Genomic DNA, 24,317 nt, shown 5'->3' on the forward strand with positions numbered 1-24,317 from the left:
GTTGGCCCAGATGTCATGGACAGTAGATAGTGTGCAGTGCACAGTCTGTCCTGTAAAAACAAGAGTTCTCCCTCACCCCCTGGGACTTACTTTTGTCCTTGTAGCTTTAAAATCTGTTTATAATTAAGCTTAGGACCTAACTCTGATAGGCATTCTCATTCTGTAAATGAAACAGAAGAAGAAAGAATTCAGGTGACTCATCGTAGGTCACTCAGAGGCCTGGGCCAGAGCTAGGATGAGAGGCCTGATTCCTAGATCCATGCCCTTTCTTCTGTATTTTACAGCTCTGGAAGTTTGCCAATCCTAGCACAGACTTCTCTCCATTCCTCTGTGCTTCTATAACCAGGGAGTAAGTAGGCAGGGAAGAGGTTGAACCCTGCGACAGAGCAGCGTTGGGGCAGGTGAAGCATTCCCCTGGTAAGGGGCTGTCTGTCCAGTCTGAAATGCACCAGTTTCTTATTTCCCTATTCCTACTTCTTGTTGCTTGCCTTTCAAGTTCATCACCCTTCTTATATCTCTAGATCAAAAGGGTGATCAAGGGAAGGGAAAGCAAATGAAATCGCAGCTCACTAGTTAAAACTACCAGATGGAGTGTGGAATCTGTGATTTAGCACTGCTTTGTATTACTTTGTTTTCCCATTATCTTTTGTTCTTCCTGGGGCTTGTGGTTGGCATTTGCATAACCAACTCTAGTTGTGATTAGAGACCTATAGCATGTCTTTATTCTTAGGAAGAAATAATAATAGCAAACAGTGTGTACTACAAGTCAGACATTGTTTTAAGTGCCTTATGTAAATACATTAATTCATGTAATCCTTACAAAAACTTTATGAGGTAGGTAATAGTGTTATCTTTATTCAGATGAGGAAACTGAGGCAAAAGAAGGTGAAATTGTGTACTCAAGGTTACACAGCTAGTAAGTGGTGGAGAAGGGACAGTATTTTGCCCCAAGTCATACAGTGGCAGAACCCAGATTTTAACCTGGGGAGTCTGGCTTCAGAGAAAAGCTTATAAGATTACCAAAGAGAAACAGGCTAAGGTATACTCAGAACAAGACAGGTGGAATCTTGTGGTTCTCTTTTAGGATGAGTATTGCAAGAACTTCTATTGAAAACTTAGTTGGCTGAAGGAAAACGTACAACCCAAAAGTTGCGACTTACGTTTTATTCAGGGAGCTTACTGAGGACTGTAGCCTGGGAGACAGCCCTCAGATAGCTCTGAAGAACTATTCCAAAGAGGTAAGGGAGGAGCCAGGATACATAGGAGTTTTTGCTGGGGAAAGAAATAAGTGTAGTCAAACATCAAAAGATTACTGCTAATCACAAAAAATAGACATCTCAAGTTAATGGTTTTAGTGCTTTCCTATGTATGGGAAGGTGCATGAGTCTGGGCTCACTGAAGTTATTCCTCAGATATGCATCTTATCTAGGACCTGTGTCCTGTTTTTCTCTATCCTGAATTCCCTCTCAGGGGACACCAGTGGGGGTGGCTGCTGTGGCTGAGGGCTTGATGGCGGGCAGTATTTACTGGAATGGCAGGCAACGTTTTTTGTCTGCAACTCATTACCAAGTTTGAGCTTTGTTTTGAAATCTAAAAGGGTGTCATGGTATAAGAAGTCTTAGAAGGAACTTCCTACCTCTAAATCTCTCCATTCAGTTGTCATAGTCTCTTAAATTCTATCCATAAAGTGTCAGACCTTTGAGTTTCCTTTGGGTTCAACTGTTAGAAAGATATATTCTTAAAAGAGTACCATATTAAACTAATTGACAGACAAGTATCAGTTACTTAGTAGTTTTGAGCAAAGCTGCAAAGAGGTGAGGCCAGAGCCTCCTGTCCATCTTTCTCCTTCCTTCCTTCCTTCCTTCCTTCCTTCCTTCCTTCCTTCCTTCCTTCCTTCCTTCCTTCCTTCCTCTTCCTTCCTTCCTTCCTTCCTTCCTTTCTTTCTTTCTTTCTTTCTTTCTTTCTTTCTTTCTTTCTTTTTCTTTCCTTTCTTCCTTTCTTCCTTCTTTTCCTCCCTCCCTCCCGTCCTTCCTTCCTTCCCTCCCTGTTTCCTTCCTCTGTCCTTTGGCTTTGTTTATAGCTGCAATCTGAGTAATATCAACAGCAAATATCAGCAAAAATAGATTTAAAATGAGGAGCAGGACATTTTTATTTGATGCTTGCTGTCAAGTTTTATTAGGTTTTTTACTGGACTGTCTATTTGTCCCTCTGTGAGTTTGGTGTAAATGTATTACCCATCCAACATGTGGGCCAATGCTCTTTTTCAAGCTTGTGCTAATTAATAAGAGAGACCAGAGCTGGAATTCAGACAAGGCAAATCTACAAGTGGAACACTGGATGGGGAAGCATGTGCATATCCTGTCTTGAGATGGTGGTGAGCATGTGGGTGACTAGAGGTGAGGTGCAGTGGACCAGCCTGGGAAAGACGGGGGACCAGTGGGTGTGCACCAAGGGAGTGCCTGCTTGCTCAGGGTTGGGCCCTGGGCACTTTCCATACAATGGCAAACAGGTAAAAGACTTCACTGGCATCCTTCCTGGTTCCTGAATTCAGAGTTTAAAATCAGGGAGGGGCTTCCCTGGTGGCACAGTGGTTAAGAATCCACCTGCCAGTGCAGGGGACACAGGTTCAAGCCCTGGTCCGGGAAGATCCCACATGCCGGGGAGCAGTGACGCCTGTGTGCCACAACTACTGAGCCTGAGCTCTGGAGCCTGCCAGCCACAACTACTGAAGCCCACATGCCTAGAACCCATGCTCCGCAACAAGAGAAGCTACTGCAGTGAGAAGCCCACGCACCACAACGAAGAGTAACCCCTGCTCGCCGCAACTAGAGAAAGCTTGCATGCAGCAACGAAGACCCGATGCAGCCATAAATAAATTAATTATTAATTAAAAACAAAGTAAAGGGAATATGTGGAGACTTTAAAGTCTCAGTTGTGATGAAATTTTCCTCAGAACTTAGCAGCACATCTTATCTACCTTAAAATAGTTATCCAAATTGTGATTTTAGATATTTAAAAGCCTGATATAAAGCTAGTTTTACATTCCTTTTACTACATGCCGAAGGTAACATGCATCATAAAGAAAAGAGAATTATTTTGTTTCAAACACTACTATGAACACTTTTCGTAAAGTATGTAATAGGTATTAAGAACTAAGGTTCTTTGAATGCTGAACAGTCAGCTACAGAGCAATTCGTCACCTGAGCAACTCACATGGAAAGCATCTGACAGATGAAATCTGGAAATGGCTAAATAAAATTAGTGGATCACAGTGGTATTCCTGGTGGCCATATTTGGCCAGGATTAGGAAACCACAGAATTGGGAATTAGCCGCTTTGGGCTTGCCTCCTGTTTTACTGTGGAACCATGGGAGGTGCAGTTAATCTCTCTGTTAGTGTCTTACCTGCCTACTTCATCAGGGATTATTAGCACCGTATACAATGATGAGTGGGAAAGTATCTTAAAAACTGAAACTCTGTACCAATTAAGATATTGTCATTACTTGTTAATCTAGTTCATAATGCAAATAAATTTCAATGAAGCTCCTTTTTCCTTAGAAAATGTATTCTTTTCTGTTATAACATTCTATTGATAACACTTATTTAAGTAACAGAAACATCAGGCAAACAATAAGTAGCAGTGCTGCAGCTGGAGCCCTGATGACGTTTCAGGGGAATATATGAATATCCTGATTCATCCTGGGGTGTTTCTTTAGGGTCTTTAGGTCACCTGCATTGAGTGCTACTAGGGGTCTCACTTCCTCTAATTTTGTGTAACTAGCTTCTTGCTCAGTGAAGTTGCTATTTTGTCTTCTAAATAGTCAAGAGAGACAAACTTCTGGTTTTAATACATCCCCACATCATTTTTATGGATCATGGACTTTTTCTTCCCACATGGGCTTCAGTATCTGGGCTCCAGCCTATTTCCTATAGTTGACTGCAGGTAAAAGGGTATCCCCCGTTTTATGTCTACACCCATATGTTCAGACTAGTCTGAGTCTTCAGGGAGGCTCTGTGTTTTGATGACCTCAGGAGCTGGGGAAATTGCACAGGAGATTCCTGCTGGGGGTGAGCACAGAAAGCTAGCTATACTCTTAGAGACTCGAGTGGTTCCAGGTCGTCTCTTGAGTCCCAGACTTCTCCATCTTGGCTCTGACCCACCTCATCAGACTTGGATCTGCAGGGCCTGCCCAGAAGAACCCAGAAACCCTCTGAGGGAGCCTTAGAACTGACCAGAGTCCTGAGGCATCTTCCAGGCTGAGCTGCATGGACCACTGGCTGATCTTGGTGGAGAGCTGTGGTTGTCATAAGTTCCCAATATATGTCCTCAGGGTTCTTCTAGGACATCTCCAGTACGTCCTAGGCTTCCTGTGATAGAGACTTCTGTCAAACAGTTAGCTCTGTCTGCCAGAGGGGCACTAGCAGCCCTGAACTCACTCTGGTCTCAGGCTGGGCTGTTCTTCACAGAGTCCTCACTGTGTGGTCAATTTCATTCTTGTCATTATAAGTTCCCCTGAGATACTGCTTCCTATTTCAAGGCCCAGCCCAAATGTCACTTTTTTTCCCCTGTAGGCTTCCAACTTTAACAGAATAAATTACTCCATAAAGTGCTATCTGTGCTCGTAGTTATTTATCTGTAACTCTAGTGAAACAACACACGGGTGTCTAAAATGTGTCTGCCTTTATGCTTAAAGGGAGCTGTAAACTTCTTGAGAGAAAAGATTACATGTAACTCATTTCATCTATTCATATATTTGCAAGGTCTTGCACCGTGATTGGAACAATACATGTTTATTGACTTAAATTCCTTTAAAGGACAATAAGATGGAGATCAAAGACAGTACCACTCTTTTCCTAATTAATTATTTAAACAAATTTGTTGAGAACCTACTCACATATTAGACACTGGCATGCCCTGAAGAGGCAATTATGAATAAGACACACATAATTCTTACCTCTAGGGAGCTTATAGTCTTGTCCACTTTCATGCCTTGGTCTCTCAGTTTAGTGATAAATCAGTTGTTGCTTCTGGTGGTGGTGAGCTGAGCCAGACCACTCCTTCTCACACACCCAGGACATGGAAAAGTGCTGCTGCTGGTGGTGGTAGAAGAAGCAGACAGCATGGCAGAATTGTGCCCTCCTGACTATACTCATGATTATTGTAGCATGTCCAACCATCATGTACTGTTTCCCACTTTTTCCCAAGCAGATGTCAGATAAGCATCTGGATAATGACTAGTTTGGTCTGGGAGCCTAGGCTTGATCTCCTGGAGTAGATACTCAGGATGGATGAGCCAGGAAATAAGGAGGGGGTCAAATCAGAGAAGCCAAGTCCATTTCAGATCCAAAGGACAAGCATGGGATGGACAGTGGGGGACAATTTTCAAAGTTTAGAGGCAATATTGGACAGGAATAAATCTGGGAATTATAGGAATGGAGCTGGAGGTTAAGAGTTAGGTAGTTGATGGATCCAAGAATTTTGTGGTAAATAAAGCTGGGATGTCCACATTTTTCCATTCATGAATTTCTCAGTTTGCTGAAAGATACAGGGCTGAGCTGTTTGGGGAGTGATGTCAGCCATATGGCTGAATAAGACATCACTCATTTGTGGCCTTCCCCCAACAACAACAATTTGGCATCCATCCAGGGACAAAAGTGCCTTTGTGGGAGCTGTGGGATCCAGCCTCATAGGTCAAGGGGTCCAGGAAGAATCTTGCCCACTCATGTGACAGATAATAGGCAACTGGACCTTGGCCCTGGCTTTGGACCCTGCAATGACCTGTGAACCGGCTCCAGTCCCTCTTGGCTACAGTCCAGGAGCCCCTGGAAAACACTGTCTTAGTCATCCATGAGCAAGAGAGCCTTTGGGGAAGTAAAAATTTCCAGTGCAAAAATCCTAGCACACCACTGAAACAAAAACATATGAGTTTGGATGTAATGGAGTGGGTAAGAGGAACAATTTGACTACCTGCATCACCCCATCCCCAAGACGGCACTGCTTAGGGCCAAGACAGATCTTCTCAGCCTGTGATTTCTCCAGTGGGGGAAATGAGAGTGTGTGAATGAGCACCTGGATTCCCCATTGTGTGGGACACTCTCGAGGCTCATTTCTCTCACCCATCCAGGGTACTGAGTTGTGAGCTGCATGACTGGGCAGGTGCAGGGGAAGACTGGGAGGGCACCAGATTGGACTCTTGGAGGGCGTCAAAGGGACACAGATTCTCCTGTGTCACAGACTCCATCAAGAACCTTGCCCATGAGCTGCTGGGGGCACCTTGCCAGCAGATACCCCCAACTGGCCTATGGGTACCCCCAGTGTTCTGTGTGCTTCATTCCCCCCCACCCCCGGCCTACTGTGGTGGCTCCCTGTGCATGCTCCCACTGGTGGCAGCAAGAGTGAGCTTTGGCAAATGGCTAGTGAGCATGTACAGAAAATCGACCTGAATCTGCGGACCAGGGAGAACCTACAAACTTGAGTTTTAGTGCTACTTCTGTAAAAACAAAAAGGAGACCATCAGTACTCAGCCTGGTTTGTTGCAAAATCAAGAGAAGGTATACAGGCATATCTTTTTTTTTAAACATCTTTATTGGAGTGTAATTGCTTTACAATGGTGTGTTAGTTTCTGCTTTATAACAAAGTGAGTCAGCTATACATATACACATATCCCCATATCTCCTCCCTCTTGCGTCTCCCTCCCACCCTCCCTACCCCACCCCTCTAGGTGGACACAAAGCACTGAGCTGATCTCCCTGTGCTATGCGGCTGCTTCCCACTAGCTATCTATTTTACGTTTGGTAGTGTATATATATCTTATTTTATTGTGCATGGCTTTACTGCAATTTGCAGGTTATTGTGTTCTTTATAAATTGAAGGTTTGTGGTAACCCTGTGTTGAGCAAGTCTATTGGTGCCATTTTTCCAACCACATTTGCTCACTTTGTGTCTCTGTGTCACATTTTGGTAATTCTCACAATATTTCAAACTTTTTCATTATAATTATATTTGTCATGGTGATCTATGATCAGTGATCTTTGATGTTACTATTGTAATTGTTTTGGGGTGCCACAAACTGTGCCCATATAAGATAGTGAACTTAATCGATTGTTGAAATGACAACAAAGGATTTAGAATATTACATATATTACATAGACTTAGTTGATAAAGCAACAGCAGGGTTTGAGAGGATTGATTCCAATTTTAGAAAAAGTTCTATTGTGGGTAAAATGCTATCAAACAGCATTGTGTGCTACAGAGAATCATTTGTAAAAGCAGGAATTGATGTGACAAACTTCATTCCTGTCTTATTTTAGGAAATCGCCACAGCCACCCCACACTTCAGCAACCACCTGCCTGACGAGTCAGCAGCCATCAACATCGAGGCAAGACCCTCTGCCAGCAAAAAAAATTGCAACTTGCTGAAGCCTCAGATGATGGTTAGTATTTTTTGTATTTTTTAATTAAGATATGTACATTTTTTAGACATAATGCTATTGGACACTTACTAGACTACAGTATAATGTAGACATAACTTTTATATGCATTGGGAAACCAAAAACATCATGTGACTTTATTGCGGTATTCACTTTATTGTGGTGGTTTAGAACTGAACCTGCCATATCTTCAATGTATGCCTATAAATTAGGAATTCTTCCACAAGAGGGAGCAAGAAGCACGGAGCAGGTAGAAAGCCTCAATCACTAGCAGGGCTGGTGGAAGGTATTTCTTTCTCAAAGGAGGTTAATAAAGACTAAAGGAAGAGACTGTTACTTCAAATGAGAAGATGGCAACACAAAACTTCAAGGACATGAAAAAATCTAGGAAACAGGACATCACCAAAGGATTATAATTATTTTCCAGTAACTGATCTCAAAGACATGAAAATCTGTACTTTACATGATAAAGATTTCAAAATAGTTGTTTTAAGGAAACTTAATGAGCTACAAGAAAATACAGTTCAAAAAAATCAGGAAAACAATACATAAACAAAATGAAAAGTTTAACAAATAGACAGAAATCATAAAGAAGTGAATAAAAATTCTGGAGCTAAAGAATACAAGGAATGAAATGAAAAATGAAATGGAGAGCATCAACATCAGAATGGATCAAGCCAAAGGAAAAATCTGTGAGTTAAAAGATAGGAACTTTGAAGGTATCCAGTCAGAGAACAAAGGAAAAAGAATGAAAAAGAATGAAGGAAGCCTATGTGATTTATGGGATACCATGAAAAAAAATACTTTGTGAATTATTGGAGTTTCAATAGCAAGAGAGGAAGAGAAAGGGGCAGAAAGCTTATTTAAGGAAATAACAGCTGAGAACTTCTCAAATTTGGACAGAGATTTGGATATCCAAGTTTATGGATTTCATAGGTCACCAAACAAACTCAGCTTTAAGAAATTCTCTTCAAGACACATTATACTAAAACTGTTAAAATTTAAAGACAAAGGGAGAATCTTAAAAGCAGTAAGAGAAAAGAAGCTTGGAAATTACAAGGGAACCCCCATAAGGCTACCAGTGGATTTCTCAGTGTAAACCTTACATCAGAAGAGAGTGGGATGATATGTTCAAAGTGCTAAGAGAAAAAACACTGCCAACCAAGAATACTGTATCTGGCAAAGTTATATTTTAGAAATGAAGGAGAGATAATGACTTTCCCAGAAAAGCAAAAACTGAGAGAGTTCAACACTACTAAAAATACCTTACAAGAAATGCTGAAAGGAGTTCTTCCAGCAGAAATGTAAGGATGCTAATTAGTAACCTAAAAAACATACAACACACTCTTAAATGATATAAAAAATAAACTCAAAATAGATTAAAGACTTAAATGTAAGACCTGAAACCAAAAATCCTAGAAGAAAACAAAGGCAATAAGCTCTTTGACGTCAATTTTAGCAATTTTTTTTTTTTTTGCATGTCTCCACAGGCAAGTGTAAGAACAGCAAAAATAAACAAGTGGGACTACATCAAGCTAAAAAGCTTTTGCACAGTGAAGGAAACCATCAATAAAATGAAAAGGCAGCTGACTGAATGGGAGAAGATACTTGCAAATGATGTATCTGGTAAAGGGTTGATATCCAAAATATATAAAGAGCTCAGACAGCTCAATATCTAAAAAAGAAACAACCTGATTAAAAAATGGGCAGAGGAGCTGAAGAGATATTTTTCCAAAGAAGACATACAGATGGTTAACAAACACATAAAAAGATGCTCAACATTACTAATCATCAGGGAAATGCAAATCAAAACCGCAATGAGAACTCCCAACAAAAAAAAGTCCAGGACTAGATTGCTTCATGGGTGAATTCTACCAAACATTTAAAAAAGAGTTAACGTCTATCCTTCTCAAATTATTCCAAAAACTTGCAGAGGAAGGAATGCTTCCAGACTTATTTTACAAGACCAGCATTACCCAGATACCAAAACTAGACAAAGACACTATAAAAAAATAAAATTACAGGTCAATATCACTGATGGTCATAGATGCAAAAATTCTCAACAAAATACTAGCAAACTGAAGTTGACCATACATTAAAAGGATCATAAACCATGATCAAGTGGGGTTTATCCCAGAGATGTAAGGATGGTTTAATATCTGCAAATCAATAAATATGATACACCACATTAACAAACTGAAGAATAAAACCTTATGATTATCTCAATAGATGCAGAAAAAGCTTCTGACAAAATTCAACATCCATTTATGATAAAAACTTTGAACAAAGTGGGTATAGAGAGAACATACCTCAACATAATAAAGGCCATATCTGACAAACCCACAGCTAACATCATACTCAAAGGTGAAAAGCTGAAAGCATTTCTTCTAAAATCAGGAACAAGGCAAAGATTCCACTCTAGCCGCTTTTATTCAACATAGTATTGGAAGTCCTAGTCACAGCAATCAGATGAGAAAAAGAAAGAAAGGGCATCCAAATTGGAAAGGAATAAATAAAACTGTCACTGCTTGCAGATGACATGATACTATACATAGAAAATCCTAAAGATGCCATCACAAAGATATTAGAACTCATCAAGGTATTCAGTAAAGTTGTAAGATATGAAATTAATATACAGAAATCTGTTGCATTTCTATGCACTAACAACACTATCAGAGAAATAAAGAGAACAATCCCATTTACAATTGCATCAAAAAGAATAAAATACCTAGTAATAAATCTAACCAAGGAGGTAAAAGGCCTATACTCAAAAAAACTGTAAGACACTGATGAAAGAAATTGAAGATGACACAAACAAATGGAAAGATAACCCATGCTCCTGGATTGGAAGAATTAATATTGTTAAAATTACCATACTACTCAAGGCAATCTACAGATTCAGTGTAATCCCTATCAAAATACCAGTGGCACTTTTCACAGAATTAGAACAAACAATTCTAAAATTTATATGGAAACATGAAAGGCCCTGAACAGACAAATATATCTTGAGGAAGAACAAAGCTGGAGGTATCACCCTCCTTGATTTCAAACTATACTACAAAGCTACAGTAATAGTAAGGAAACTATCAACAAAATGAAAAGGCAACCTATGGAATGGGAGAAGATACTAGCAAATAATGTATTTGATATGTATCTGAAATATATAAAAAACTCAACATCAAAAAAACAGACAATACAATTTTAAAAATGGGCAGAGGATCTGAATAAACATTTTTCCAAAGAAGACATGCAGATGGCCAACAAACACATTTGGTGCAGCCGCTATGGGAAACTGTATGGAGATTCCTCAAAAAATTCATACCATACAATATGCCTGCTACCATACAATCCAGCAATTCTACTCCTGGGTATTTATCTGCAGAAAATGAAAACACTAATTTAAAAAATTATATAAACTTCTATTTTCATTATGGCATTATTTACAACAGCCTAGACATGGAAGCAACCTAAACTCTCACTGATAGATGAATGGAAAAAGAAGATGTGGTATATATATATCCATATGTCTATTAATGAGCAATATTCATATATAGGTATATACCTATCTATATATACTCTGCCATAAAAAAGAATGAAATCTTGCCATTTGTGACAACATGGTTGGACCTAGAGGGTATTATGCTAAGTGAAGTAAGACAAAGACAAATACCATATAATTTCACTCATATGTAGAATTTAAAAAACAACACAAATGAACAAACAAAGCAAAACAAAAAAGACTCATAGAGGGAGTTCCCTGGTGGCCTAGTGGTTAGAATTCTGGGCTTTCACTGCTGTGGCCCGGGTGCAATCCCTGGTTGGGGAACTGAGATGCTGCAAGCCATGTGGCATAGCCAAAAAAAAAAAAAGACTCAGATACAGAGAACAAACTGATGGCTGCCAGAGGGAAGTGGGTGGGGAAGAGGAGTGAAGTACGTGAAGGAGATTAATAGGTACAAACTTCCAGCTAGAAAATAAATAAATCATAGGGATATAATATACAACATAGGGAATATAGTCAATAATATTATAATAACTCTGTATGGTGACAGATGGTAACTAGACTTATCATGGTAATCATTTAAACATCAAATCACTATGTTGTACACCTGAAACTAACATAATATTGTATGTCAATTATAATTCAATAAAAAAAAAGAAAGTATAGAATATACTGGTAAAGGTAAGTTTATAGTTAAATTCAGAATACTCTAATACTTGTAATATGATGGTGTGTTAGCCACTTAAGTGTAGTGTAAAAGTTAAAGAACAAGAGTATTAAAAATAACTATAGGTACCTTAATTTGTTAACAAATACACAATACAAGAAGAGGTAACTGTGACATCAAAAACAAAAAAGGGGGAGGAGTAAAAGGGTGGGGCTTTTACATGTGATTGGAGTTAAGTTGCTATCAACTTAAAATGGACTGTTTTAGCTATAAGATGTTTTATGTAAGCCTCATGGTAACCCCAAAAGCAAAAACCTTTAGTAGATTCATAAAAAATAAAGAGAGGGGGATCAGAATATACCACCATGGAAAATCACCAATTCACAAAGTTAGGCAGAAAGAGAGGAAAAAGGGAACAATGGAACTACAAAACATCCAGAAAGCAATTAATAAGATGACATTAGTATGTCCTTAATTGTCAATAATTACTCTAAATGTAAATGGATTGAGTTCAACAATCAAAAGGCAGAGGGGCTGGATAGATTAAAAAACAAGACCCAACTATATGCTGCCTATAAGAGACTCACTTCAGCCTTAAGGACACACATAGGCTCAAAGTGAAGAGATGGAAAAAAACATTTCATGCAAGTGGAAAAGAAAAGAGAGCAGGGGTATATTATACTTATATCAGACAAAATAGACTTTAAACCAAAAAGGGTAACGAGACAAGCACAGCCTCATTCACAGCCAGCAATCCATGCCACACAGTTCTCTCAGTTGGGAACCTCAGTGAGATCTGTGTTCAGGCCACAATTTCCATGACAACAGATAAGGACAACAACAGAATGGCCAGAATTGCAGCCTAGTCAATCAACTTTCTTTTTCTGAAAACCTTATGAAGAATATCTCATGGAAGTATTCCTGGCTCTCGTACTTCAGCCATCGGAAAGTTAAGAGTACGCCCAAACTCTTTTGTTTGACCGAAGAGTGGTGTATAGAAATGGCTGCTCCTTTGAGGTTGGCTTTCTACCACATGTGGATGACATGGATCAATCTGCCTTTGGGACTGGGAGAGTTTCCCAGCTTCACCTGGAGCTTGACTCACCTTGTTGCCTTCTGTTGCCCTTTCTGTGGCATGTTTTCTGTTCTGCTAGATTGCCCTTCAGTGACTGAAAGACGGCCAGTCACCACTTAGGCCTGTGCAGTCATGTAAGTCTTAGTACTAAGTGGGAGCCCCATATGTCTTGATGTCTCTCCCCAAGTTCTGCACTCAACAGTTGCCTTTGTCTTAGGAAATTCAGAATTTTGAGTTCCTCTGAGGCATGAAATACGATGTCTCATTAATAACCAGCTTTCCTGTCCTTGCTTTGCTGTCAGGAGAGAACTGGATAGTAAAACCTATGATTTATTTGGACTGGCTCCATTAAGAACTGACAGAGTGATGACTTAATTCCAGTAATGCTTTATTCTTACTCTGCATTTTGACAATTCCCTCTAGCTGTTCCTCTGCTGGAAGTGACTCTTAGTCACTAATTCTAAACTCACTCCAAGAGTATAAAACAGTACACATCACCTAAAATTTCAGTGGAGTAACCTTTGTCACTATAAAATTTTGTAAGCCTCTCAAAGTCTTTCTCAAATTATTATCAGAAGATTGAAAAGTCCAGACAATTTACAGGTTCTCTTTTTGACTGACTGACTTGCCCTTACAGGTGTTTCAAAAGGACCCTGCAGTTGTACAATGATGAATGTGTTGGTTAGTTCGTTCATCATGGGTTTATTGGGTGTCTGTTCTCTGTCATGCTCTGTTGTAGGTGTTGGTAATTGTTCAGTGAATAAAACAGAAACCTGCCCTCATTTAGTGATGGAAGATAGACAAAAAACAGAGGAAATGAAGTAATTGGTTATCTGAGCCTGAGAAGAGCTCATGAGAAGGAGAGAATTGAATTGGGGAAGGAGATGTAGCTTGCTGGTTTGATGGAGACAAGTAGGGAAAGCATTTCAGTTTTAAATAGTGTTGTCTGGAAAGGCCTCACTGAGAAAGTGACATTAGAGCAAAGGTTTGAAGGAGAGAAAGGAGTGAGCCATCTGTATAATGGGGGCAAAATTTGTCCCAGGCAGAGGGAGCAGTGAGGACAGGGGTCCTGAGGTAGGAAGTGTCTATTATATTCCAAACCAGGCTGATGATAACAGCACACAGACACAGTGCTTCCCGCATGTCCACACTGTTCTGAAGGCTTTATATCCATTATCTCATTCAGTCTTCCATATTTCCCCAGTCCCGATTTATAGATGAAGAAACTGAGGCACAAACAGCTTAAATAACTTGCCCAAGATTACTCAGCTAGAAAGTGGTGGAACCCAGGCAGTCTGGCTCCAGAGTCTGTGTGCTCAGCCACTGCGCTTTGCTGCCTGGTGTTTAATCATTTGGAGATGCAGGGGGCACTGCTCATCACACTGCACTGTGCCCCTTTGCTTTCAGGAGGAAATATTTTACTGATCTTAATATTGGCATTAGTTGTGCTTGTCTTGAGCCACTGGTTTATTTCAATCTACCAGACACTGTGATCTGTGATGATTACTGATCATGATTTTATGTCGGCCATTGAATACTTACCACTCATTTCTTTTTCTTTCTTACTTCATGTTATATTTTGTCTATCATTGTAAACTCCCTTATATCCCTTTAGATATAGGGAATGATGAATGAATAGAAGTACATTTAAAAGAAGACTCAGAGTCCTTAGAAGTTTGGAACTAGGTGGTTCCGGGAAGAGCCACCCTCCAGCTTGGCCTTGCGTGACTAGGATTCCCATTTCTCCATTCTCCTGGCTATGGCCCTTCTCCTTTTGCTAATACTCGGGACTCCCGCAGGAACTGACAGAAAGGGACAGAAGCAGGCTTCTCTTTGAAACTCCAGCCTGACTACTACAGTTCATGTGGCAGTTAGGAGCATAGACTGAGATGGGACAAACAATTCATACCCCGACCACCACCTATCTGGGGTCTGAGACCTCACATCTTCATTGTAAAATGAAGGTAAAAATAGTGCCTACCTCCTAGAGTCGTGAGGATTAAGTAGGATAATGTTCACAAAGTACACAGCACAGAGCTGATGCATGTAAACACTATGGAAATCTTAGCTGTTATTATCATTAGTTACTCTTCTTTAACAACAAACAGAACAAACTACTGTCTTTAAAAACAAACCACTGTCTTTAAAAACAAACAAAAACCCCTGGGCTTGGTTGAAATCTGGCTCTCCACATTATCCTGCCAGATGCCCTGTGGGGCTTCTCTGTGGTACTGATCCCTCACATCTTGGCTCCCAAAATGGATATGGCCTATTGGAAACAGAATAAAACAGGTATGAAGAGTGAATAAAACCAACGAGCACAGCCAGGTTCCAACTTACTAAAAGACTCAGTCACGCTAAAGACAGGGTTTCTCAGAGATGCTGTGAGAGAGAGGACAAGTACCTCTGCTTTGTCAGCCTGGCCTCCCCGCAACACCTTCTAATTGCTCGAGAATAGTCTAGGCTTCTTACAGCATTGGCATTGACTTTTTAAGGATTACTTCAAGTTATGCAAGAAGAAAATGATCCTGCAAAAGAAGTTCACAAAGTTCAGTTAAATATATTTTAATGAATTGTGTTAGAATGAAAGAAAGGCTTTTTCAAAAAGCTTATATGTTTAATATATTTTTTTTCATCCTGTAAGAATGTTGAACCCTGACCTTGGAGTGGAATGGCCCGGTACTGTGGAAAAAACATGTGCGTTGAACCCAACTCTCGGCTCTGCATTTGGAGGCTGTAGGAAGTTCCATCAAGGCCACCGTGTCCTCATCTGTACAATGGGAATAACACCTACCTCACAAGGCTGTTGAGAGGATTAAGTGACATGGCTCTAGGAACTTTCCTGGCAGGTAACAGATTTTCAATGATGTTAATCTGATTTTTTGAAGCTTTTTCTTCAGTTATTTTGCTTTCTGCCACATCATTAGAACTGCTTAATTATTCAGGATTTTTTACATCCAGTTTATGGATTATCAAAGCCCTTTGCTAATAAGTCTGTCTCCTGCTGACTTTTATTTATTTATTTATTTTTAACATCTTTATTGGAGTATAATTGCTTTACAGTGGTGTGTTAGTTTCTGCTGTATAACAAAGTGAATGAGCTATACATAAACATATATCCCCATGTCTCCCCGGTCTTGCATCTCCCTCCCACGCTCCCTATCCCACCCCTCTAGCTGGTCACAAAGCACCAAGCTGATCTCCCTGTGCTATGTGGCTGCTTCCCACTAGCTATCTATTTTACATTTGGTAGTGCATATATGTCCATGCCACTCTCTCATTTCGTCCCAGCTTACCCTTCCCCTTCCCTGTGTCCTCAAGTCAATTCTCTACGCCTGCGTCTTTATTCCTCCTGCTGACTTTTAAAATTGCAGTGTAACTGCTTATCAGCCTGTCAATTATGAGAAATAGCAGATGATTCAACATCAATATTGCTGAATGCCTTGGTAAAATGGTTTTATGAAACAGTTTGAAGCTATAGTTAAAAGGGAGCTTTATTTATTTGTTTATCTATGGACAGATTTTACAAGTTGATAGTTTTCTCATTTTTAAGATTTATTTTTTCTATTTTGTGCAATTATCACAAAAATGTGAAGGTCAGAATAAAATCACTCATTATTCTATTGCCCAGAAATAACCACTATTAACTTTTAATTTTTTTCCTTTTTATATTCATAGTTCTTTTTATGACTTTTTCCACCTGAAAGTCTATCATAAGTACTCTACCATATTGCTAACATTTGAATTACTTTCATACTGGTTATACTGCGACCTACATGATCATTTTTCCTAATTTAGACATTAACATTCCTCGAAACTTCTCTGCAAGAAATGTTTGGGTGTAAGCCTTTGTCTGCATTCCTGATTAGTGCCTGAGGATACATTTCTAGAAGCAAAATTATTGGATCAATATCAGGTCAATATTCTGTGTAACATGTCCTCCAAACTTAAAACCTAGTCACTTAAAACTTAAAACAGCAATCATTCATTTGCTTGCAATTTGGGGACAATTTGTCTTTGCTTGACGTGTTAGCTGGCTGGGGTGGCTTGGCTGGGGCTAGAGGATCCACTTCCGAGGTAACTTTCACATGACTGACAAGTTGGTGCTGGCTGTTGGCTGGGGCCTCAGTTCCCCTCCAAGGTGGGCGTCTCCACTGGGTTCAGAGAGGGAGGAGGTGGAAGCTGCCAGTCCTCTTAAAGGTTAGGCCTGGAACTGGCACAGAGTCTCTTCCACCATGCGCTCTCGGTCAAAGTAGTCACAGGTCAGATTCCAGAGGCGGGGGAAGTGACAAGGAATTTGTGGCCATATTTAATCTACCATAGTCAAAGAGCATATTGGGGACTTCCCTGGTGGCGCCGTGGTTAAGAATCTGCCTGCCAACACAGGGGACACGGGTTCCAGCCCTGGTCCGGGAAGATCCCACATGCCACGGAGCAACTAAGCCCGAGTGCCACAACTCCTGAGCCTGCTCTGTAGAGCCTACGTGCCACAACTACTGAAGCCCGCGCACCTACAGCCCGTGCTCTGCAACAAGAGAAGCCACTGCAATGAGAAGCCCGCTCACCGCAGCAAAAGAGTAGCCCCCACTCGCCGCAACTAGAGAAAACCACACACAGCAACAAAGACCCAACGCAGCCCAAAATAAAAAAAAAAAAAAAAAATTTTTTTAAAAAAGAGCATATTGTTGAAGGATCTTTATACACATTACCAAGTCACTTTCTAGAAAGGTGCTGATATGCAGTTCTACCAGCAGTTCATGAGAATGCACACTTACCAACATTAAATATTAAAAAGTTAAAAATCTCTACTTAGTCAACATATGAAATGTGGGATATCATTGTTTTACTTTGAATTGACTTCATTATTCGTGAGCTTCCATATGTTTGATAAAAATTTATATTTCTTCCTTTGTGAACTGTCTGCTCATTTTGGGGGCAATTTGTTTATGTGTTAAACAAACTTATAGAATTACATGAGTTTATTACTCACATTAAGAATGGGCCATATTTGTTGTAAATATTCCTTTCATTTCTCTCAGTTAAAAATCAAAAGCCTTTCCCTGTTATTTGAGAAAAAAGTTAGACAAAACTACTTTCTATTAAATTCAAATGATTTTTATAAGAGTCTGGCAGCCATACATTGGTTTCAAAATATTGATATATATTATAATAAAATATTTTGGATAAATGTCAGTTTTACTCACCTAACATGTCAAGAGAAACCCAGGAGATAATTTGATTTATTAATTATCTTCATTTTGGAGGGACTGAACCAAAAAAGAGTTTAGATATCTTTACTGGAACAGAAATGGAGGAACAAAATTGTGTCAGTATTTTCTCTTTAGCCCTTTAGCTCTCTGGTAGGCAAGCCCATTAACCTCTCTGAGCCTCAACTCTCTTAACTGTAAAATGCAGATAATAGCAGGTATGCTCTGAGGCTTAGAGAAGATGTTTTTAAGGGGCCTAGCACAGGCAGGGGCCTGGTCTGTGGTGGGCACCATCAATTGTTTGCCTCTTATGTTCTGCCTTGTGAATCAAGAAGGACCTTACTAGGCCTGAATCTCAGAGTAAGTTCTCTGAATGGCTTTCCAGGCCAGGACTTGGATTGTGTGAATGACATTATTCAGCTCACCTCTGTCCATTAGTCATGGGTAGGTGTTACTACACAGTGCGTTGCACTGTGGTGCAAATCAGGTGCTTTGTTCCAAATAGCACATCACGATTGTCAGGCCCCAGCTGGAGCAAATGTCTGTGTTGTCATATGGTATACTCCTTGAGAATGACCCTTGGAGGAGCTTCTCAGAGCAATCTGGTGTCCAATCTTAAGACTCTGAGAGTTCCATGCTAGTATTATGACTAATAATACCTTTTACTTGTATGGCACTAGATAGTTTTCACAGGACTTTCATGTGTTTTGTCTCCTTTGATCTTCATAGCCATCCTGGGAGGCCTGCAGGTCAAGGAATATTATTTGCCTTATATGCGTACGAAAGTCAAGGCTTGGAGGCATTATGACTTGCCCAAAGTTACAAAGCTCGTAGGTGCCAGACCCAGTACCAGAGGGCTCCCACAGGCCCCATCCAGAATTTTTCTATTGGATCATATGCTGCCTAACTCCACCACCAAGGACATTGCAGCAGGTGACCCTAGGATGAGGAGCTGTATAGGATGGATTTTTTTTTTTCTGTCTTCCATTAAAATGGGTGGGTGAGTGTAGTGGTCAGTATGGACTCTGGAGTCATTATCTACATTTGGATCCTGGTTCCATCTCTTGCTGGTTGTGTGTCCTTGAGGAAATTATTTAACCTCTCTGTACCTCAGTTTCTTCATATATACAATGAGAATACTGGTACCTAACTTATTAGACTGTTGGGAGTTTAAATGAGACCATCTATGAGAAACACTAGCACAATGCCTGGCATCTAAGTAAACACTAACTGAAGCCCCTGTTCTTACTTGGTGTCATCTGAGAAACTGAAAGCTTACTTCCCTTTAAAACGTCTGCACTGCAAGCCTTCCGCTGAGCCTTGGACTTCAGGCACTGGTTTCAGGAAGCCTCTGTTTGTAAGAGAGCTATTGTCCCTGGGAGAGGCAGCTGTCCGCACTATACTGCACTGCACTGAGTGTCCTCCACCACTTATCACAGTTTATCAGATTGGCCCTGAGGGGATGGAGCACAGGACAGGTAAACATTGATTGTTTAAAAAGAAAAAAAAAAGCACCCATTTACCACAGTTAACATTTTGGTGTATTCCTTGCCCACCTTATACAACCTTTAAAAATTTTGAATTGAAGGAAAGTAGAATATGCTACCCCCAAATATGCCATTTTGGTGTATCAATTACTTTGGATTAAAGTTACCTAAGAAACAGCTGGTGCAAGAACACTCTGACCCTCCTTTGTACCCCTGAAAGCAGGAAATAAATATCCTATGTGAAAGGAACCCTCCTGGTACCAGGAGGCTAGAAGGCATCCTTATCACCAGAGACAGGGAATTTAGGGCTGAGACGGCTATATAAACAAACCTTGTTACTTCTTCGCTAATTTACTACTCCAGGCCCAAACTCCTTTGTCTTGTCAATTCTTTACAAATTTATTGTTTCCTTGTCAAGCAGGTATAAAAGCTGCCTGCTTCGGTCACTTCTTTGAGTCTTACATATTTTATTGGGCTCCTGTACTTATGAAATTAAATTTGTTTTTCTCCTGTTAATCTATCTTATGTCAAGTTAATTATTAGGCCAGGCAAAGAAACTGGAAGGGAAGAAGGGAAAAGTTTTCTGCCCCTGCAGAATCATATTGTATAAAGACATTTTATGATTTGCTTTCTTCACTTCATATTTACATTACATTTCCATCTCCTTAGTAATCCTGAAAAACCAGCTTGCATTGTTGCATTGGATTCCATAGGTGGAGACACTGTTATTACCAATTTGGTATGTGAGATAGTTTTATTTTTATATTATAAATAATGCTACAGTAAACATCCTTTTACGCATATTTTTGAGATCTTCTCTGATTATATCCTTAAAATAAATTCCTAGAAGTGGGATTGTTAAATCAAAGGTTATATGCATTTTGAGAAATACTGCCAAACTGCTCACTAGAAAGCTGTATAAATTTACTACTCCCACCAACAGTGTATCAGGGATGAAATCATTCAAGGCCTTCCACATTTTTCCTGACTTTTCTTTCCACCTAAATTATTCCAAATATATTCCTGTTTAAAGCCTTTACTTCAGATCTGCCCTCAGTTACTGCTACATTGTTTTGATTTCAAACATCCTTCCATGGGTACCATCTCAGGGCCTTTCCCATACCTTCCTGGAAATGTCTTCATTCTCTTCATCCATCTCTGAATCATATGTCCTTAACTCAAATCCCTAGCCATCTGCAAAGCCTTTCCTGATTGTCAAATTTAGTAAACTACCCTTCCTTCTCTGAAGTCCTTCCATCCTCTATTGTCTGTGCCACCTGTATGTCAGTTGTCACATGCTGCCTAATCTTGTGAATTGTTTTTTTATGTATGCTTATACTTTTTCCTGAAAGACTCGTATAGTACAAAATTACACTTTAAAATGCTTTATATTACCCATTACATACACAAATGTAGCTTTGTATATGTAATTACATTGTAATCCGTATATGTATATAATAATATATAGTATAAAACTCCAGTGAGGGATCATAGTGAAAACTTAAGTCACCTTTTGGGTAACTGTCCCGCCAGATCAAATCCTCCCCATTGTTTTAGTCACCAACAAAAAAACAGGTATCCCTGTCGGGACTGTCCCAGACATCCGGGAGGCTCGGACCCCAGCCTCTTTGAATTTAAACTTCCTTTGAACTATACTTATCTAAATTAAAAATGATAGGAGCTCTTTTAAATCACAAAGTTATGAAAAGAACAATCTGTTTAATGTCTAGAATCAGGAATTAAAGTCAATTTGACAAAGGATATATGCATATTGCAACAAAAAACCTTTAATCTGAATGATATAGGAAGTCTAGATACTGTTAGTGGTCAGAAATGATAGCTCTTTTAAGAAATACTAAGATTGAAAACATCTTAATTAAGTCACATTATATAAATAGTTACATAATGCGAACATACTACAAGAATCTGAAAATTCTATAATTTCATGTTGCATTTAGATATAATGAGTGCTGCTTCATCATAACGAGATCATCATAACTAGATCACTAATGATCTAGTTAACTTTCCTGGCAATCTTAGAAGACAAGGTATATGAGAAAATAGTTAAAAGTGATATTCGTAATACTTTATAGAGTCCATCATCCTGCTGGAGTAGCATGACCATACTTTCAGAGAGGCATTAATTGTACAAATGAAGAATCGGAGACCTGAGGAGATTAAAACCTTGGTTAAAGCCATACAACCATAAGTGAGGTTCCCAGGTCTCACACCCAGATCTGCCTGCTCTTAGTCTAGTTTACACTCAAGAATTTCTTTGCCTTTTAATTTGCTTTATTTTCCTCAAAGCACTTCCCAGCCTCTGATAATATTATATATTTACTTGCTAACACTCACATGTAAGCTCTGCAAGGACGGGAATAAAAATTCCTAATAAAAATTGCTCTGGGGGACTTCCCTTGTGGTGCGGTGGTTAAGAATCCGCCTGCCAATGCAGGGGACACAGATTCGATCCCTGGTCTGGGAAGATCTCACATGCTGCGGAGCAACTAAGCCTGTGCACTATTACTACTGAGCCTGTGCTCTAGAGCCCACGAGCCACAACTACTGAGCCCATGTGCCACAACTGCTGAAACCTGTGTGCCTGCAACCCGTGCTCAGAAACAAAGAGAAGCCACCGCAATGACAAGCCTGCACACCGCAACGAAGAGTAGCCCCAATCACCACAACTAGAGAAAAGTCCGCAAGCAGCAACGAAGACCCAATGCAGCCAAAACTAACTAACTAAATAATTGCTCTGTTCCCTGCTGTATCCCAGACCTAGAGCAATGGCTGGCATCTAGAAGACAATCAATAAATATTTGTAAAATGTATACAAATTAAAAAATAAATCCATGTAATTTCAAATTTGAATTGATAGCAGTAAGATTGGCTTCTATGGCAGCAGTTTGAATGGCCTGATTCCTAGGTCCGAGTTCTTCATTCATTCACCCATTCACTCTGCTTTGATTTTCTTCACATACCTTATCACACCTGAAACTTTAATATACACTTATTTATTGTCTCCTTCCTTTATTTTAATATAAGCTTCAAGAAAGAAGGGGTTTTGCCTGCCTTGTAAAGTGCTATATCTCCACGTAGAAAACTATCTGGCACATAACAGGTGTTTGAGAAATATCCCTTATCATGAATTAAATAAGTGTATTCATGTAAGAAACATTTGTTGAGCGCCTACTACACGGCTGGAACAATTTATCTTTAGTCTCATGAGGGAGTAAGACAAGTCAACAGAGAATTTTTTTTTTTTTTACATCTTTATTGGAGTATAATTGCTTTACAATGGTGTGTTAGTTTCTGCTTTATAACAAAGTGAATCATTTATACATATGTGCCCATATCTCTTTCCTCTTGCATCTCCCTCCCTCCCACCCTCCCTATCCCACCCCTCCAGGCGGTCACAAAGCAACTAGCTGATCTCCCTGTGCTATGCAGGGGCTTCCCACTAGCTATCTACCTTACATTTGGTAGTGTATATATGTCCATGCCTCTCTCTCGCTTTGTCACAGCTTACCCTTCCCCCTCCCCATATCCTCAAGTCCATCCTCTAGTAGGTCTGTGTCTTTATTCCTGTCTTACCCCTAGGTTCTTCATGACATTTTTTCCCTTAAATTCCATATATATGTGTTAGCATACGGTATTTGTCTTTCTCTTTCTAACTTACTTCACTCTGTATGACAGACTCTAGGTCTATCCACCTCATTACAAATAGCTCAATTTCATTTCTTTTTATGGCTGAGTAATATTCTATTGTATATATGTGCCACATCTTCTTTATCCATTCATCCGATGATGGACACTTAGGTCGTTTCCATCTCCGGGCTATTGTAAATAGAGCTGCAATGAACATTTTGGTACATGACTCTTTTTGAATTATGGTTTTCTCAGGGTATATGCCCAGTAGTGGGATTGCTGGGTCATATGATAGTTCTATTTGTAGTTTTCTAAGGAACCTCCATACTGTTCTCCACAATGGCTGTATCAATTGACATTCCCACCAACAGTGCAAGAGGGTTCCCTCTTCTCCACACCCTCTCCAGCATTTATTGTTTCTAGATTTTTTGATGATGGCCATTCTGACTGGTGTGAGATGATATCTCATTGTAGTTTTGATTTGCATTTCTCTAATGATTAATGAAGCTGAGCACTCTTTCATGTGTTTGTTGCCAGTCTGTATATCTTCTTTGGAGAAATGTCTATTTAGGTCTTCTGCCCATTTTTGGATTGGGTTGTTTGTTTTTTTGTTATTGAGCTGCATGAGCTGCTTATAAATTTTGGAGATTAATCCTTTGTCAGTTGCTTCATTTGCAAATATTTTCTCCCATTCTGAGAGCTGTATTTTGGTCTTGTTTATGGTTTCCTTTACTGTGCAAAAGCTTTGAAGTTTCATTAGGTCCCACTTGTTTATTTTTGTTTTTATTTCCCTTTCTGTAGGAGGTGGGTCAAAAAGGATCTTGCTGTGATTTATGTCATAGAGTGTTCTGCCTATGTTTTCCTCTAAGAGTTTGATAGTTTCTGGCCTTACATTTAGGTCTTTAATCCATTTTGAGCTTATTTTTGTGTATGGTGTTAGGGAGTGATCTAATCTCATACTTTTACATGCACCTGTCCAGTTTTCCCAGCACCACTTATTGAAAAGGCTGTCCTTTCTCCACTGTATATTCTTGCCTCCTTTATCAAAGATAAGGTGACCATATGTGCATGGGTTTATCTCTGGGCTTTCTATCCTGTTCCATTGATCTATCTTTCTTTTTTGTTTTTTTTTCTACGGTATGCGGGTCTCTCACTGTTGTGGCCTCTCCTGTTGCAGAGCACAGGCCCCGGACGTGCAGGCTCAGCGGCCATGGCTCATGGGCCCAGCCGCTCTGCGGCATGTGGGATCTTCCCAGACTGGGGCATGAACCCGTGTCCTCTGCATCAGCAGGTGGACTCTCA

At 39.8% G+C, this 24,317-nt stretch overlaps 1 protein-coding gene across 2 annotated transcripts in view; it reads left to right on the forward strand.

The window, feature by feature from the left end:
• The window catches only part of NMD3 (NMD3 ribosome export adaptor), a 111,596-nt gene that overhangs the window by 59,233 nt on the left and 28,046 nt on the right, over nt 1-24,317 (forward strand). For both annotated transcript variants that reach the window (XM_079921540.1, XM_079921541.1), the window contains exons 17-18: nt 7,310-7,432; nt 15,318-15,522. In XM_079921540.1, coding sequence (XP_079777666.1) covers nt 7,310-7,353 — 44 coding nt within the window. In that variant the 3' untranslated portion in view covers nt 7,354-7,432; nt 15,318-15,522. The remainder of the gene's footprint in view (nt 1-7,309; nt 7,433-15,317; nt 15,523-24,317) is intronic.

Source organism: Stenella coeruleoalba (assembly GCF_951394435.1).
Source record: "Stenella coeruleoalba genome assembly, chromosome: 5".
Classification (NCBI taxonomy): domain Eukaryota; kingdom Metazoa; phylum Chordata; class Mammalia; order Artiodactyla; family Delphinidae; genus Stenella; species Stenella coeruleoalba.